The sequence below is a fragment of the Neoarius graeffei genome, chromosome 16 (genome assembly GCF_027579695.1).
Source record: "Neoarius graeffei isolate fNeoGra1 chromosome 16, fNeoGra1.pri, whole genome shotgun sequence".
Lineage (NCBI taxonomy): Eukaryota > Metazoa > Chordata > Actinopteri > Siluriformes > Ariidae > Neoarius > Neoarius graeffei.
In genome coordinates this window covers 15,949,895-15,967,812 of record NC_083584.1, presented here as the reverse complement: position 1 = coordinate 15,967,812, position 17,918 = coordinate 15,949,895, and the positions used below count along the sequence as shown (strand labels likewise).

At 42.9% G+C, this 17,918-nt stretch overlaps 2 protein-coding genes across 5 annotated transcripts in view; one reads left to right on the top strand and one right to left on the bottom strand.

Annotated features, from left to right (window-relative positions):
* nr5a5 (nuclear receptor subfamily 5, group A, member 5) overlaps window positions 1-1,712 on the top strand; it is a 33,784-nt gene extending 32,072 nt beyond the window's left edge. The window contains exon 7 of the mRNA XM_060942572.1: window positions 1,277-1,712. Coding sequence (XP_060798555.1) covers window positions 1,277-1,524 — 248 coding nt within the window. The 3' untranslated portion in view covers window positions 1,525-1,712. The remainder of the gene's footprint in view (window positions 1-1,276) is intronic.
* A 1,841-nt stretch (window positions 1,713-3,553) lies between these two features.
* The window catches only part of camsap3 (calmodulin regulated spectrin-associated protein family, member 3), an 85,630-nt gene continuing 71,265 nt past the window's right edge, over window positions 3,554-17,918 (bottom strand). Inside the window, exons 6-18 of one of the 4 annotated variants that reach the window (XM_060942571.1) lie at window positions 17,589-17,728; window positions 17,416-17,509; window positions 15,314-15,359; window positions 15,130-15,188; window positions 14,532-14,604; window positions 14,377-14,444; window positions 12,491-14,289; window positions 12,284-12,408; window positions 11,379-11,668; window positions 11,202-11,295; window positions 10,930-11,066; window positions 5,794-5,912; window positions 3,554-5,707 (exon numbers count right to left, since the gene is read on the bottom strand). In XM_060942571.1, the coding sequence (XP_060798554.1) occupies window positions 5,405-5,707; window positions 5,794-5,912; window positions 10,930-11,066; window positions 11,202-11,295; window positions 11,379-11,668; window positions 12,284-12,408; window positions 12,491-14,289; window positions 14,377-14,444; window positions 14,532-14,604; window positions 15,130-15,188; window positions 15,314-15,359; window positions 17,416-17,509; window positions 17,589-17,728 (3,347 nt within the window). In that variant the 3' untranslated portion in view covers window positions 3,554-5,404. Of the gene's footprint in view, window positions 5,708-5,793; window positions 5,913-10,929; window positions 11,067-11,201; window positions 11,296-11,378; window positions 11,669-12,283; window positions 12,409-12,490; window positions 14,445-14,531; window positions 14,605-15,129; window positions 15,189-15,313; window positions 15,360-17,415; window positions 17,510-17,588; window positions 17,729-17,918 lie in introns of all 4 variants that reach the window. The other 3 variants (XM_060942568.1, XM_060942569.1, XM_060942570.1) reach the window with 3 other exon arrangements.

Here is a 17,918-nt window from a genome sequence, read left to right as displayed (position 1 = left end):
TTTCCATGGTGAAGAGAAACCCCTTCACAACAGCCAACCAAGTGAACAACACTCTCCAGGAAGTAGGCGTATCAATATCCAAATCTACCATAAAGAGAAGACTGCATGAAAGTAAATACAGAGGGTTCACTGCACAGTGCAAGCCACTCATAAGCCTCAAGAATAAAAAGGCTAGATTGGACTTTGCTTAAAAAAAACATCTAAAAAAGCCAGCACAGTTCTGGAAGAACATTCTTTGGACAGATGAAACCAAGATCAACCTCTACCAGAATGATGGAAAGAAAGTATGGCAAAGGCGTGGTACAGCTCATGATCCAAAGCATACCACATCATCTGTAAAACACGGCGGAGGCAGTGTGATGGCTTGGGCATGCATGGCTGCCAGTGGCACTGGGTCACTAGTGTTTATTGATGTGACACAGGACAGAAGCAGCCGGATGAATTCTGAGGTATTCAGAGACGTACTGTGTGCTCAAATCCAGCCAAACTGATTGGTCAGCGTTTCATAATACAGATGGAGAATGACCCAGAACATAAAGCCAAAGCAACCCAGGAGTTTATTAAAGCAAAGAAGTGGAATATTCTTGAATGGCCAAGTCAGTCACCTGATCTCAACCCAGTTGAGCATGCATTTCACTTGTTAAAGACTAAACTTCAGACAGAAAGGCACACAAACAAACAGCAACTGAAAACCGCTGCAGTAAAGGCCTGGCAGAGCATTAAAAAGGAGGAAACACAGCGTCTGGCGATGTCCATGAGTTCAAGACTTCAGGCAGTCATTGCCAACAAAGGGTTTTCAACCAAGTATTAGAAATGAACATTTTATTTACGATTATTTAATTTGTCCAATTACTTTTGAGCCCCTAAAATGAAGGGATTGTGTTTAAAAAATGCTTTTAGTTCCTCACATTTTTATGCAATAATTTTGTTCAACCCACTGAATTAAAGCTGAAAGTCTGAACTTCAACTGCATCTGAATTGTTTTGTTCAAAATTCATTGTGGTAATGTACAGAACCAAAATTAGAAAAATGTCTGTCCAAATATTTATGGACCTAACTGTATAGTCCTCTATATAGTAATTCCCTATTTAGGGAGTAGGGAATGAGTGAGTGACTTTGGACACAGGGAAACAGTTCTTCAGTCACAGAAAAATTCCCTGTCTACAAAAAGCTTCCAGGAAATAAACATCCTGGTTACTTTACTCAAAAAAAAAATAAATCATGAAAAAAAGTTATTAGGAAAGATTGGTCTTGGTGAAGTATGTGTGTGTTACAGATGTGAAGTTGGTGCAGGACCGCAGGCAGGTGGAGCGCACTCAGGAGCGAGTGAACAGGGCTCTGATGGATCACACACTCCACACACACCCAGGCCAGTCGGATAAATTCGGCCAGCTTCTGCTCCGGCTGCCTGAAGTGCGCAGCATCAGCCTGCAGGTGGAGGAATACCTGTACCAGCGCCACCTGCTGGGGGACCTGCCCTGTAACTCCCTGCTGACCGAGATGCTGCACGCCAAACACACCTGACACGAAAATGAAGCGCGTCCTGGAGAAAGAATTAAAGCAGGGCTCTTTTGCATTTTGCACTTTCTTCCCCATCAGTGTTTATAAGAGTTTACTGTCCCTAACATCAACAGCTTTGACTCAGGACAAGAAATAAACCCACACTTTCTTTAACCCTGACAGTATTGTTAAACACTCCAGTCAAAATAAAGCCCTGAAACCAGTGCACCTTTTTTTTTGTGGTTGTACTTCACACATTCACAAAAACGTGTGCATGTGATGTGAAAATGTTTGGATACAGTCTGGGGGGAAACAAATTAATGTTTGAAGTGAAACGTCACTTCAAAAAGTGTGGAACATGGATGGAGTAATGAATAACACGCAGGGAGTGCGGTTACAGGAAAATAATCACCGACAGGATGGTACGACGAAGCCAAGTTACTGTTACCACCACAAAGCTGATTGATTTTTTTTCTTCTTATAAACAGCACATTTAAAAAAAAAAAAGTGTTCATTCTTCTCTTCACTACAATTTGCTAAAATGAAAGAATGCGTACTTTTTAACCGCGCGTGTTACTGGGGGAAAAAACTCCTCTGTCCTGAAGATGTTCCTGTAGTTGAAAACAGACTAAATGATAAATCAAGCGTCGACACTGGAGTCTCATCTCATCTCATTATCTGTAGCCGCTTTATCCTGTTCTACAGGGTCGCAGGCAAGCTGGAGCCTATCCCAGCTGACTACGGGCGAAAGGCGGGGTACACCCTGAACAAGTCGCCAGGTCATCACAGGGCTGACACAGACACAGACAACCATTCACACTCACATTCACACCTACGGTCAATTTAGAGTCACCAGTTAACCTAACCTGCATGTCTTTGGGCTGTGGGGGAAACCAGAGCACCCGGAGGAAACCCACGCGGACACGGGGAGAACATGCAAACTCCGCACAGAAAGGCCCTCGCCGGCCACGGGGCTCGAACCCGGACCTTCTTGCTGTGAGGTGACAGCGCTAACCACTACACCACCGTGCCGCCCGACACTGGAGTCATAAAAGCTAAACTACTCCGTATCAACGATTCGATAATTTTTCTTTATTAAATAACATTTTTAATTCTTTTATTATTCTTCGACTTGTGCGCATTGATATAAACCTGCGATTTGACTCGTAGTTTGGTGTGCTGCTGTTCTAGAAAATGAATCAAGATCTTCTGACTGATCAGAAATCAGCTATTCAATAGTGCTAGAGTATTAACTGTTTTTAAAAAACAACAAAAATAACATTATTAAGAATACGACAAGTAAAAACTGGTTTTTAAAACGTTTGCTCTTGGGTTGTAACTCATACCTTTATTATTAAATCACAATTCAGCACTTTAACTCCTTATTTTCATTGGAAGTGTCATTTTGATATCAATACATGGAAGGATATACACCCACCCATCCACCTGCTGTTTTATGCAGTTCTGTAATCAGCCGATCCCTTCGCAGCAGCTCAACGCATCAAATCATGCAGATACAAATCAAGAGCTTCAGTTAACCTTCACACATCAGAATGGGAAAAATTGTGATCTCAAAGTGTGACTTTCGTTCACTGTGGCATGGGTGTTGGTTTGAGTATTTCAGAAACTGCTGATCTGGGGGTTTTCACACAGTCTCTAGAGTTCACACAGATAGAATGGTGCGAAAAACAAAAATTGAGTGAGTGAGTGGGCGGGCGACAGTTCTGTGGGTGGAGAAAAAACAAAACACCTTGTTGATGAAAGAGGTCAGAGGAAAATGGCCAGATTGGTTCAAGCTTTTTTTTTTTTTTAAACCAGGAAGGATATAGTAACTCGTACAAATCATTCTTTACAACCGTGCTGAGCAGAAAAGCATCTCAGCAGAAAAGCAACAGCAGAAGAGCACACTGGGTTCCACTCCTGTGAAAAACAGGAATCTTAGAATCAAGAACAAGCTCCTATTAAAGTGGCCAGTGAGTGTAAATTAATAATTTTTTGAAAAATGAACAGAAAACCGACAGACAGTGAATGAAGAGCGTGATGATGAGCAGGATGATTTAAAAATGATTTTATTAATCAGATCCAGCTGACGGATCAGTAATGATGAACAATCGGGCAGGACAGAATGACTGGAATGACAAATACGGTGACATAACAAAAAGAACATGGCCAATGTGCCTTTAAAGTATGAAATAAATGTGATTCACCATCTTACCACAACATAAATAATAAAATCTGAAAAAGAATAAGAAAATAATTCCAGCTAGTCCCTTCCTAATAAATAAACCTTTGCTCATATAACATTCTACAGGACAATTGCACTGACTCCAATTTTATCACTCTCTCATACAGACCAACACACACACAATTATACACTTAAACACCTTCACAATGTTTCTCTGTACAAAAATATTCACATCCTCACTTCAGATTTGCGAATGGCCGACAAACAGGAAGCACTAGACTTGTTCTATCACTTAGATCAGGTTTTCTGAGGAAAAACAGACCACATGCCCTCTGGGTAAAGAAAAGTGGGCCACTCGCACCACACCCGAAATGAATAAGGCCAACGTACACTGATTTGAGCTCGCTCTGTAGAGCACTGTCGAAATTTGAGACACCAGCCTCAGTCTAATAACAATAATAATATTTTTTTTTAACCATCACTGCCTGCGCTATGTTCGCTCACAGAGAAATTACTTTTCTTCCTTTAAACAAGAAAAATCACATTTCTGCAGATTTTCAATCTTTATTTCTTAATCCCCATCCTCTGTTAGCTCTCGTCACTCGTTCTTTCTCTCACACACACACACACACACACAACTGCTAATGCTGAAGCCACGTGGCAGCTTATTCATATCTTACAAATGTTCTCTTCACCATATACAAATCACTGTCAAAAATGAAAAAAAAAAAAATTAACAGCATTCATAATATACATAACAGAATCTGAGTCTTTTTCCCCCTACTTTTTTTTTTTTTTAAATTACAGCCGTGTAGTGTAGAAATACCTTATTATTAACGTAAAAGCACATTGTGTTGGTTGTTGTCCATTCGTTCTTAATAAACTGAAGTGGAAATGAAGCTCACCTGAGGCCCGTGTGGTCGACTCAGACATACCAAAATCTAGCAAAACAAGTAGATATTTAAAAAAAAAAAAATCCAGACGTCTACTTTAAGTAAGAGTAAGGGCTAGGCAGAAGAGAGGAGAGGAGAGCAGAGTGAGTGTGAGCGAGAGGCACATACTTCACATTTCAGACATTTAGCAACAGGCACAGGAGCATAACCAAGTACCGTAATTCATGGAAGATTTCTAAATCCCAGTCCTGTATGATGAAAGATAAAATGAGAAGCCCTTGGCTGGCTTGTGCCCTACATTCATAGTCTAGTTTTAGGTCTGTTCTGCAATTAGAGCAAACAGGAAGCAAAAACATGGAAAAGAGAGAAAAGGTATATAAAAGAGGCGGCAGAGATGATGCCCTGGTTTAATTCTGCAAAGCAGCAATTTTAGTGGTAGTGCTTCATCCCACACTGGTGATCTGAGATGATGACCGTCAGACTAGACGGATGGAATGGAAAATGTTCACTTCGTCTACAGTTTTAACATGAAAAGTACACATATACAGCTATATTCCAGTTGGCCAGATGATGGAGGAGTTATGACCGCTTGGGGGGAGGGGAAAAAACCCATGGCATTCTTCCTTCTGTGATTTTTAAATCAGCGGTGCTCTGCAAGGGTCACTAATAGGTCTCTGAGGATTGTGTGTTCTAGTGTTTTCCATCACCGCCACACTGTTTCAACCCTCCCACCCTCCTGGAGCCATGCCAGCTCAGACTCTGAACACTTCTGCTACTAGAGGAGGTGGGAGAAATGGTTCGGGACACCTCAGATACTCCGTCACCTTCACTTTGGTGTTCCAAGCTTTTTGGGCGTCCCAGGCCGCTTGGTCTGCCACAATTGGCTGGGGATGGTGAAAGCGTCCACGCTCATGGACATGGTTTTAGACGGGATGACCGAGAACTGCTTGCGGTCTGAGCTGTATTTGTAGATAGACTCGACCACGGAGAGGTTGATGATCCGTGGGCCGATGCCAGTCAAACGCACCAGTTCCTCTGTTTCCGGGTTCATGGTGTAAACAGCCCGGAATTGGCAACTCGAATCCCGGAAGAGGATGAGGAAGTGGTTGGCGGTGCTCTTCTCCATTTCCTAAGGGATAGACATGAAGATTTTGAGTACGCAACGGGAGGAAAACACCACCACCATCTGAGAAAGATGACCGTGAGCAGTCTCACCTCAATGATCTTGTTTTTCTGGGGTTCATTGACCTTGCCTGCCAAACAGCAGCGTGAGATGGCATTGTGGATAATGAACTTGTTGGATTTGAAGCTTGGCTCTTTATACAGTTTGGGTCCTGAGGCACAAAAAAAAAAAAAAACTTTAAATAAAAATAATAATAAAAAGACACTTTAACATATCATACAATGCCATATCAGTGATAACTGGAAAAAGAAAATTGACTACATAGAGACTGTGACTAAAGTCACAGTAATTTGTGCTAGCTGTTACAAACCGGGACGCCTGGTCCCCGTACCCTATAGAGCATGACGCTTAGTGGGGGGAGCCCACTTTTCATGAATCATTCTGGATCAGCGATCTGGATCAGCACCAAAAGTCATAGCAATGTAATTCAGCACAGAGGAATTCTGCATGTGAAATCTGGTGATGACTGGTTGAAAATTGAGGGAGAAATAGCATCCTAAATAACTTTAGGAGAATAATAATAAAGAATAATATCTAGACAGAGACTGTGACTAAAGTCACAGTAATTTGCACTAGCTGACCTTTGTCAATTGAAGGTCAAGGAAAGTTGCACCCTGCCACCTTGAACAAAATTTAAAAGACTGAAAAAAAAATCCATGAAAATTGACTGCATTATAAGAGATTGAAAAAAAAAAAATCCCATTTTTCATGGATCATTCCGGATCAGTGATCCTGATCAGCACCAAAAGTCATAGCAACATAATTCAGCCCAGAGGAATTCATGTGAAATTTGGCGATGATTGGTTGAAAATTGAGGGAGAAATAGCATCCTAAAAAATTTTAGGAGAATAAGAAGAAAGTCCAAGCCAAAAAGACTCAATATATAGAAAATTGGTTGCAGCAATATTTTTTATTTTAAATGGTGGAAGTTACTGATGAAAATATATGTAAATCTAAATTAGTTTTCAAAATGTCAGCTTTCTAGACCCAGAGGTTTTTTTTTGTTGTTTTTTTTTAATTTATGCCACGGGTGCTCCGGTTTCCCCCACAGTCCAAAGACATGCAGGTTAGGTTAACTGGTGACTCTAAGGGCCCGTTTACACGAGGACGCTGTCGGGTAAAAACGACTAAATATTTTATCAGAAGTGCCTTTCGTTTACACGGGGACGGTGTTTCCGAGGCTGAAAAACGGATAAAATTGAAAACGCCTTCCAGAGTGGATAAGTTAAAAACGGCCCCCGTTGCATATCCATCTAAACTACCCAATACGCGAAACTCTGCTCGGATCTGCTCACGTCGGGTACGCGTTTACGTCATACATATGTCATATACTGCACATGCCAGCCCGGGAAGTAAGAAAGTAAGTAAAAAAGTAAGAGCATGTCTGATTACATCGATCCAACGGACCTTCAAGCTGCTCTGTGTTTTAATGCAGTAGATGTGTTTTCCTGCTCACCCGCCCGGCTGGAGCTCCTCAGTTTGGTGTCGCCAAGTTACACACACACGCACGCGCGCGCCGCCTATTCAAGCCGCTCGTGAAACCATAAACCCGAGACTGAAAACAAAACTAGCAGCCGAACGGATTTATTTTGCTGAGATGGACACTGCCTTTTCTCTTCTTCACCGAAACAAGAGTGAGTGTTACTTAATAAAGGCAGATTGAAAGAATTTCGGTTTGCTCCTGCTCCTCCCTCGAGCACTACAGTACCTCAGCCAGACCAGTGTTCTGTAAAGTTATCCTAGCAAGTTCTCATACAGACCGTTTTATTATTTAAAACAAGTCATTACAAATTATTTGACTCGGCCAAAGACTCGACCAATACGCACAAAACATAAAAATCGGCAAATGCGTGAAATTCTCACCGATTTTCTATCAGCCCAGCTGATCGGTGGGACAAAACTACTGTTAAATTTTCCTACCCTCCTGGATTTCGCGCATGTGTAGTAGGCTTGGTAGGATAACTTGACAGAACAGCGGCGCAGATGTGCAGATCAGACAAGACGGAAGATGTTGCGCATGCGTGCAGACATAGCGGAGACATTTATGCGTCACCGTATAGACGCAGATTTCCTCCTTGAAAACGGTCGTGTAGACGCGGAAAAAAGTGAGAACGAAAACGGACTTTTGCGTTTTTGTTTTATACCGTCCCCGTGTAAAGTGGGCCTAAATTGACCGTAGGTGTGAATGTGAGTGTGAATGGTTGTCTGTGTCTATGTGTCAGCCCTGTGATGACCTGGCGACTTGTCCAGGGTGTACCCCGCCTTTCGCCTGTAGTCAGCTGGGATAGGCTCCAGCTTGCCTGCGACCCTGTAGAAGGATAAAGCGGCTAGAGATAATGAGATGAGATGAATTTATGCCACTTTGAAAAATTACTAAATTAGGAGTAGAACGTACCCCCTATATCCTCACCAGGGATTTTGAATGCATTTTTCTCAGCTTCAAGGCAACACAGAGGTTTGAAATTTGGTAAATTAACTCTCTACATGTTGCTAATCTGGAAGGAAAACAGAGCTATCTATCTAGAAAATCCTGGCCATAGGTACTTCTTAAAAATGCTAAAAATGGGGGGGGGGGGGGAACACTTGCGAGAGGGGTTTAGGGCCCTAAAAATACTAGAAAACAAATGTATTCATCTCCTGTCACTACCTGGTCTTATTATAAACCAGATTGCCTGGTCACTTATATAATGGGAGCTCTCTAGATAGAGTATTTACAGAAATATGGCAGATTCAATTACATACCCCACAAAAAGTATCATATCTTTAAGACCCTGAATGGAAATGAAGCACCGGTCGCACAGGTTTGCAACTTGGTAAATAGTTTCATTAATTCAAATCACTACAAACATGTGAAGTGTCTTATTTGTACATCATTCTCTTTTTTCAATCCCAAATCATCCATTTTTAATGCCCTCGAATTTGTTTTGTGTATTTAGAGTCATCATTTTTAATATAGATTCTAATTAGCGATTAAGCAAGGATTTAGTATTTTCTGTATGAGGATGTCTCAGATGTTATTAAAGGTTATTAGCATTGAATTCTGCAAATGCTTTCACAATTTTTGTTTTACTCTGAGGGCTAAGCTTATACTGTCGTGCCCTTCTATTTGTGCCTGGTGCCGGGACCAAACACATTTCGGTCTATATTATTAAGGAACTAGCCGTTAGTTCTATTTATAGAGTTCCAGCACCAAAAGTTTGTTACAAGTACTATCTACACTCGAGACTACAAGTTTGGATCTTTGAACAGGAGCAATGTTAAAGATCACTCAGATCTGAAAACAGAAAGGACATATCATCAAATAAAAAGTGATATAAATTATATACATGTATTTTAAAATACTGGTGTATACATGATCTATGGAAAATTATAAATACTGATCTAGTCTCTGTCAGAAATGCAACTGTAAACAGACAGTACACCCAATATCAGTCATGACAAACATATGAACAAGAGAGTGCTGCATCTGTGATCTTAAATTACTTTTTCATGGTCAAGTATAGCCCTGCGATAACCTGGTGACTTGTCCAGGATGTACCCCGTCTCTTGCCCATAGTCAGCTGGGATAGGCTCTAGCTTGCCTGCGACCCTGTAGAACAGGATAAGCGGCTACAGATAATGGATGGATGGATGGTCAAGTATATAGTTATTTGTGAACTATAGAGTACATGTAACAGCAAAAATAAATTCGAGGGCATTAAAAATGGATGATTTGGGATTGAAAAAAGAGAATGATGCACAAATAACAAGATGACACTTCACATGTTTGTAGTGATTTGAATTAATGAAACTATTTACCAAGTTGCAAACCTGTGCTACCCGTGCTTCATTTCCATTCAGGGTCTTAAAAAGATATGATACTTTTTGTGGGGTATGTAATTGAATCTGCCATATTTCTGTAAATACTCTATTTAGAGAGCTCCCATTATATAAGTGACCAGGCAATCTGGTTTATAATAAGACCAGGTAGTGACAGGAGATGAATACATTTGTTTTCAAGTATTTTTAGGGCCCTAAACCCCACTTGCAAGTGCATTTCTCTTAATTTTTTAGCATTTTTAGGAAGTACTTATGGCCAGGATTTTCTAGACAGATGGCTCTATGTTTTCCTTCCAGAATAGCAACATGTAGAGAGTTAATTTACCAAATTTCAAACCTCTGTGTAGCCTCGAAGCTGAGAAAAATGCATTTAAAACCCTAAAAATATCTGGAGAGCATTTGGGGGGGGGGTACATTCTGGTCTAATTTCAGTAATTTTCAAAGTGACCTAGTTCATTAAATACACAGAACAGGGCCCCAAAATTTATCATCAGTTCATATTTCACCAGTATCTATTACCATAAGCTCTCACAAAGAAAATGAATCTGGTGCTGCAACCACCATCTGGTCATTTGGCATGGACCTGCCCAGAACAACAATAACAACTAGATAGAGACTGTGACTAAAGTCACGGTAATTTGCGCTAGCTGACCTTTGTCAGTTGAAGGTCAAGGAAAAGTTGCACCTTGAACAAAATTTAAAAAAAAAAAAATCATGAAAACTGACAGCATTATAAGAGACTGAAAAAAAATCCCATTTTTCATGGATCATTCCGGATCAGTGATCCGGATCAGCACCAAACATTATAGCAACGTAATTCAGCCCAGAGGTATTCTTCACGTGAAATTTGGCAATGATTGGTTGAAAATCAAGGGAGAAATGGCATCCTAATAATAATAAAGAATAATAATATCTACATAGAGACTGTGACTAAAGTCATGGTAATTTGCACTAGCTGACCTGTCAATTGAAGGTCAGGGAAAAGTTGCACCTTGCCACCTTGAACAAAATTTAAAAGACTGAAAAAAAAAAATCATGAAAATTGACAGCGTTATAGGAGACTGAAAAAAAAAAATAATAAATCACATTTTTCATGGATCATTCCAGATCAGTGATCCTGATCAGCACCATAATTCAGCCCAGATGTATTCATGTGAAATTTGGTGAGGATTGGTTGAAAACCGAGGGAGAAATAGCGTCCTAAAAACTTTAGGAGAATAAGAAGAAGAAGAAGCAGAAGAAGAAGGTAGAAAGATCCTGAGGGAGAGCAACAATCTGCACCAGCTCTGCTAGCACAAATTAATTATAACCCAAAATCAGCACTGAGGAGCAAGTGTATGATCCTGTACCAGTGTACTCAGGGATGGAAGCTGGGGAGGAAAGGGTGGACGCATTTTCCCAGTCCTTATCACCATTCTGTGTGGGCACACGGCCTGGAGACATCATTCTTGACGGAGACATGAGTCTTGATGGAGAGTGAGAGCGACTGCAAACCGGGAAATGAAAGTTATTCAGACTGTGCATTGTATATTACATTATTTAAACTCTGGTCCAAGGCCAAAACAGACAGACAAGTAGTAGATCACCTGATAGTAAAGTACAAGTGAATCCTTATAGTTACCTTGGGGATTTCCTGATGGCAAGTGTCCCACTATCATTGGCCATGGAGGACAGGTTCATAGTGGAGTGAGAATACACTTTGTTGAGTCTAGAACCTACAGGAACGTGTTCATAAACAGATCAGCAACTTCGCATATTTGAATTAATAAGAATACTGTTTTTGGGCAATGACACGTACCCAGCAACCCTTTCGCTGGACTGCGCGAGAGACCCGAATCGTCCCGGAACACCGTTTTGGGCCGTTGTTTCTTAACACCCCGGACAGTGGTGGGTTTCTGGCGCAGCACCTTGTCCAGGTCCTCCATGATCTTGAGCTGATGGCGTCGTTCATACTCTTGCCGAGTAAAGTCTCCGCGTCGGTGCAGAGTTCCTTCAGGAGGAGGAGTGTTTGCTGGGGGCGGAGTGCGTGCTGCAGGAGGTGTGCAGGGTGTCCGGGGTCGCTCCAGCTCATCCACTGAATTGCGTCTGCTGTGGGATATTACATAGTAACTGAAAACTACAATAACAGGGATGTGGTTCCACACCTGCTTTACTCTGAGGTAGATACCTTCATAGTTATCAGCTAATTTCCTTACTGTGCACATTAATATACACTGAGGAGACAATAACAATGAAAACAAAAATAATTAAATAGTTTTTCATTCTCAGGTTACGTAAAGTTGCAGTTTGTAATTGTTGAAAGCTTTACAGCCATCGTTTGAAAATACAGAAAGCGTTTTATAAGATTATCATTCTTTTTATTATTATTATTATTATTTCAGGCATCTGTTAGATTTTCAGGCCCAGAAATTAGCCCCACCTTCTGCAAAAACCAAGACGCAGAGGTCTGTGGTTTCAACAAAGGGGGTGGGGATGGTTGGGGTTCAACTGCAATTGTAATTCACTTCACAGACAGCAGAGGGCTCTAAATATGACAAACTGCTCCATTAAATATATTTAACAGGGTTTAACATCTACTTGAAAAGGGAATCACTCAACTACAATGCCATGTCCACCCAGGACTCGCCAGGATCCAAACACGTTTTTCTATTTATATATCCAGCATTAAGTGGGCAATATAAGAATTAGGTCATGGAATCTCACCTAGCCTCCCTCTCTCGTTCCTGCTCCTGTTTCTTCCTCTTCATTTCCTCTGCTCTCTTTTGCTGCTTTTCCAGCAGCGCAGCTCTCCTCTGAGCCATCTCATCCTCTGGTCGAGCCTCATCTTGCTGCAAAAGGTTACAGAAAACTGTTACATGCATGCTATATTTAGATATATACAAGCAAAAACAGCTGCACCACTGCACTGACCTTAAAGAAGAATCCGACACCACCCTTTAGCTCCGGCTCTGTGTGCTCACTCATGGAGTCCGAGACCGCGTCAGGGCCATTTTCAGCTTCCTCTACATCCAGCCCTCCCAGAGAAGACAGCGGGATCTCAATCAGACTGCTCGGTTTGCGGCCGAAGGCTGATGCTGGGATGTCGCTTTCAAAGGAACACTCTGATGGAGCGCCTGAGCTGCCTCCCTGGTGTTCCTTCCTGCCTGGAAAATGGTTGGAGCCTCCATCTAGTTCCAGGCTGAAGACGGTTTGATCATCGCTGGGGTCGTCGCTGAGGGGACGAGAGGGAGGACGGGAGTCGGGGACTGGCGAGCCGATGCTGAAGGAAGATGAAGTCTGGTCTCTGTATTGCCAAGGGGATACTTTCCGTCGATGAGGGATGTTGTCCACATTCTGTGGGGCCGTGATGACCCGGGTGAGTGCGGGAGTCTTTGGATCTGTGGACCTTGAGTGGTGCTGATTTTTGGGGCTTTTTGGAGGTGCAGACTGAGCCCGGCGGTGGGCACCAGGTGATTTTGGAGGAACTGCTTGAGCGCCCATTCTGCGAGATGGAGACGGTGATGAGGAGGCAGAATTGGGTATCAAGTCACGGGTTGGCTCCCTGGACAGGCGTGAAGGTGCTGCTGCGGTGGAGTTCTTCGTCTTGGGTGGGATGACCCATGCTTGATTGGCAGAGGGGATTTTCTTCTTCAGCAGCTGGTTTTGCTGCTCGGACAAGCGCTGCATATCATTCTGCAGTGAGCTCAGAGCTGCATTCAGTTTTGACACTGCATTGTTATAATCACCTAATGGAACACTAGTCTTCTCACCTTGTGTTCCTGCCAATGTTTTGTCTTTAGAGGTCTGCTGTGCAGAAGTTTGTACCTTCCCATCATCTTGAGGGCACTCCTTCTCCTGCTTTGCATCACCTTCTTCATCATTCTCTATGCGTGCTAGTCTCTCGTCCAATGACATACGCCTTAGGTCTTCTTCTGTAGATGATGCGCTGACCATCTCCTCACTGTCTTCCTGCTCTTTCTTCAGCTGCAAGAAGGCGCTCTTGCCCAGCCTCTGTCGATGCTTGGCAAAAATGGCCTCGATACGCCTCTTTTGAGCCTCAATGGCCTTACGCTTCTCCTCCAGTCTTGCCCCAAGCTCAGACATTTCACTGGTGAGTGCTGGACTCTTGCTAGGGCTTTCCTGGGTCTTTTTAGCTACCCAGGTGATCATCTGTGGTTCCTCATTGGGAATCAGCTGCTCCTGTGCCAGTTTCTTTTTACGCTCTGCAAAGCTAGTCATCTTCACACCACTGTCTGGGGTCTCTTTTCCAGATGAATTAGCTGCCTGGGAACCAGTTGCAGGCGTCCCAGTCGTGGACTGAGTTTTTGGAAGATCCTCAGAGGCATCAGAGTCTACGCTGCCATCTCTTAATACAGAGTCGTCGTCTCGTGAGCCATCAGATGTACGTCTGGTGCGGCTTGCACTTCCTGTTGGCTTGTACTGCGTTCCTGCATCAGAAGGGGCAATAGCAGGGCTACCGTTATGTCTACGACTAGCCAGGTCATCCGGCGAGTGCAAATAGAACCCATCAGGCGCCCCGTCTGGATGTAAACGAGGCTCCATTTTTCCCTCATTGTGAATGATTTGCAAGGCTTCCTCAATGGTGGGCAACCCAGCTGCATCACCCTCGTCGAGTCCATTCTCCTCGGCCAAGAGGGGCACTGCAGGACTGCGAGAGGCCCAAGAGGCACGCTGGGGGCCATTAGGTCCTGGAGACTTGCTGGTGTCCTCTGGAGGGGTGGAATGGACACGTTTGACAGATTGTCCTGCAGGATTTAGGTTATCTGAGCTAACAGAGCGCATGATGACAGGGTTACCCATCACTATGTCCACATCACTGTCCAGACCAAAGGGGATACTGAAGGACACAGATGACAGGGGACGACTAGAGACACATGGGAAAGTAAAAATGAGCAAAATCCCAGTGATCAATTAATATGAGAAATAGAGCAACTGAAATGCAGGATCTTACCTGAGAGGGTTTTTAGTCCATGATCGTCCAGCTGCCTCTACATGAGACATTGAGGTAGACTGAGTCAGAGCTCCTGATCACATTAAGATGTACAAAAGACACACAGACTAATGTTAAATCAATGGATATACACACTATGTGCTGAGATACATGCATTACACAAGTACATTCCAGTAATGCATCATAAAAATCCACAACAAGAGTGCTCTGAGAGCACAATATCCCCCACTGGCAACTATATCTATGCTACAAGTGCTTAATACACCCTCATGAAATTCTCAAAGTGCAAGTTTGATAATCAAGGGCCATAACTCTGGTAAAACGCAACTGAATTGAATAAAATTGCAATATGCATATTACCGACATATAACAAAGAATCCTGTCAAGTTTTGTGAAATTCCTCCAAAAATCGTGAAAGGAGTTGATTTCAGAAGGTGAGTACCCTTCCCGGGACGGACAGACAAACAGGTCATCGCCATGACAGTCCCCCTTCGGGCCTTCGAGCCAGCAGGGGATGAAAAAGTGTTGGTGAAAGGACAACATGCAACAAGGAACACGACTGAGGAACAATCAGAGGCTGCATTATACGTCAGCTTACCTGGAATGGGTGTGGCAGGGGATATTGGCAAGAAAGGCTTTTTAAATAAGGAGGGAGAGCTGATGGAACAAAGGAGAGACCAATACTAATAGTTAACCTCATTGCAAAAGCAAAATACACTTCCAAATTTAATTAAAAAAAAAAAAAAAATCAGAAGAATGTTGCATTCCAAGTGTCAATGTACCTGCTGCCAGAACCGCTGCTGCCGTTTTCTGTCCTTCCTGGGGACTCTGTAGAGAAAACGTCATACAAGTATAAATAGTCAAGCAATCCTTTCCTTCCACAACTCCACAAGTGCTCTATAAAAGCGCATTAAGGCTACGTTCACACTGCAGGCTGAAGTGACTCAAATCCGATCTTTTCGCCCATATGTGACCTGTATCCGATCTTTTATTGACAATATGAACGACACAGATCCGATTTTTTCAAATCCGACCCAGGCCGTTGGATGTATGGTGCTAATTCCGATTCCTATCCGCTCTTTTCATATGCGACTTCAGTCTGAACCGCCAGGTCGCATTCATCCGACTTACACGTCATCAACAAGCCACAAACGTCACTATTCTGCGCTGAAGTAGGCGGCAGGTCTCTCAAAAAAGTTACAACAACATGGCGCATAATCACGGGCACAGATAGAGGGTGGGACGAGTCATATTTAAATTCACCTCGTTCGGTCCCCCCTACTTATAGGGAGGAAAAAACCGTCTATGCTGTCTTTCTTTGCATAAGGCAAACCTCACGGAAAAATCAAAAGACTAATTACCATTCGGTTTATTGAGGTGCACAGCAGTGTATACATAGTTGCAACAACTCACATAAAACAAAACAAAGACTGATATTCGGTTGGTTGAGCTGCGCAGACTGCACAGGTTGCGAGCTCGAGCTTGGTTGCTATGGTTACTAACAACAAGTTTGACAGGCATATCGGGGTTGGGGCTGGCAGCTTTGTCCCCCCCCAGTTTTTTGTCCCCCCCAGTTCAAAAAACGTATCTGCGCCCCTGCGCATGACATCAGTGCGAGGGACGCTTCGGGCTGTGAAGGTTCTGAATCTTCTCAATGGAAGGACGCAGAGGTTAGGGAGCTGAGTTCCATTTGGGGGGATGCAGCTATTCAAGCTAGATTGGATGGGTCATACCGCAACCGGGCGGTTTTACTTCCGTAAACAGTGGCCATGCTCACTGCGTGTGACGTCGTCGTATCCTGCAGTGCGCATGCGGAACACTTTTAGGTCGCTTTTCGTTCATACTGAGGATCACATACAAGTCGCATATATTTGTTAATGTGAACGACCTCACAAAAAAATCGGATTTCACAAAAAAATCGGAATTGAGCATTAAGCCTTGCAGTGTGAACGTAGCGTAAAACAGGTGATCATCACAGGCTTGTAGTACTCGAGTCCGACTCGTGCCGTAATTTTAAGGACTCGTGACTTGACTTGGACTTGAGCACTGATGACTCAGGCATGGACTCGGATTCGTGCATTAACTGCATTCGGACTCGTAAATTGGAGACGAGGACTCGGATTTTTTTTTTTGTAACATGCCATAAGTTGGCACAAGATGTTTATATCTACATTAATTTTTATACTAATTTCATGCAAGAGAATGCACATTCACCTGTTCGTATGTCATGTTCAGAAACAAACTAACATTAACGGCGCCAAAATCCCTGGAGAGAAGCCCCTAGGATTGTCCGCTTTGCTTATACAGACTTCTCGTGCAGTGGGGAAAAAAAACGTACTGCTATGTGGTCCATGTGTAGAAGAACTATCGAGGAGATGACAGGGACAACCTCGATCTTCGTCATTTGGTAAGACTCCACCCAGAGAAGGAAGTGACACATTATGTTAATTGCCCTGTTGATAGCGGGGCTTGCTGAGCGATGAACTAGCTAGTGTTAACCCTCTCTCATATTATTTGCCCTGTTGATAGTGGGCAGGGCTTGCTGTAGCCTGTTAACTAAAATGGCGCAGTTGAGCAGGAACGTTAATCCAACACAGTAGCAGAGACAGTTTCACATAAATGCAGCAACAGCCACCGTCAAATGGTGCGGACGGGGTCTTGTTCTTGGACTCCACTCGAAATTTTCTTTAATGACTTGGACTTGAACACTGGGGACTTGAGACTGGATTCGGACTCTAGGTTTAATGACTCGACTACAACACTGGATTATCACCAAAAACTTTTCACTCAAAACTCACCGATAATGGAAGACGAGAACATTTTGTTATGCAAACACCAAGCAAAAGTATTGTAGACCTTAAAGAAATTCTGCATCATCTCTTACCTGTGAGCTCTGTGGCATCCAGAGGCTGAACAAACTCAGGTTTTGACACTTCAAACCAATACAAGAGCTCCGCCAGAAAGCTCAGTATATTCACCTGCACAACAAATAATCCAGAATCACACACAAAAATAACACCAAGAGCCTACTATAAATAAAGGCAGACGATGGTGTACCTGTAATTCAGGTGGGCTGTAGAGCATGTCCTCCAACACCAGGGGGCAGCAGCTCTTCAGACAACTTTCACAGAACTCACGAATTAGTTGCAGATTATAAAGACTGTCAGCCAAAGACATGGTTTCCTTCATACAAACATCTAAAAGAGAATTGGGGGGAATCAAGACCAAAGCAGAAGAGAGGAAAATGGAGAATAAATATAAAGAAATGAGCAATCACAAAGACTAATGTCTCATAGATTTACTCTGAACTTTGATCTGAGCTTGACACGACTGAGAACAATAAATAACAACAAAATGTGATCCAGAGACACAGCTGTGAGGTTTTAC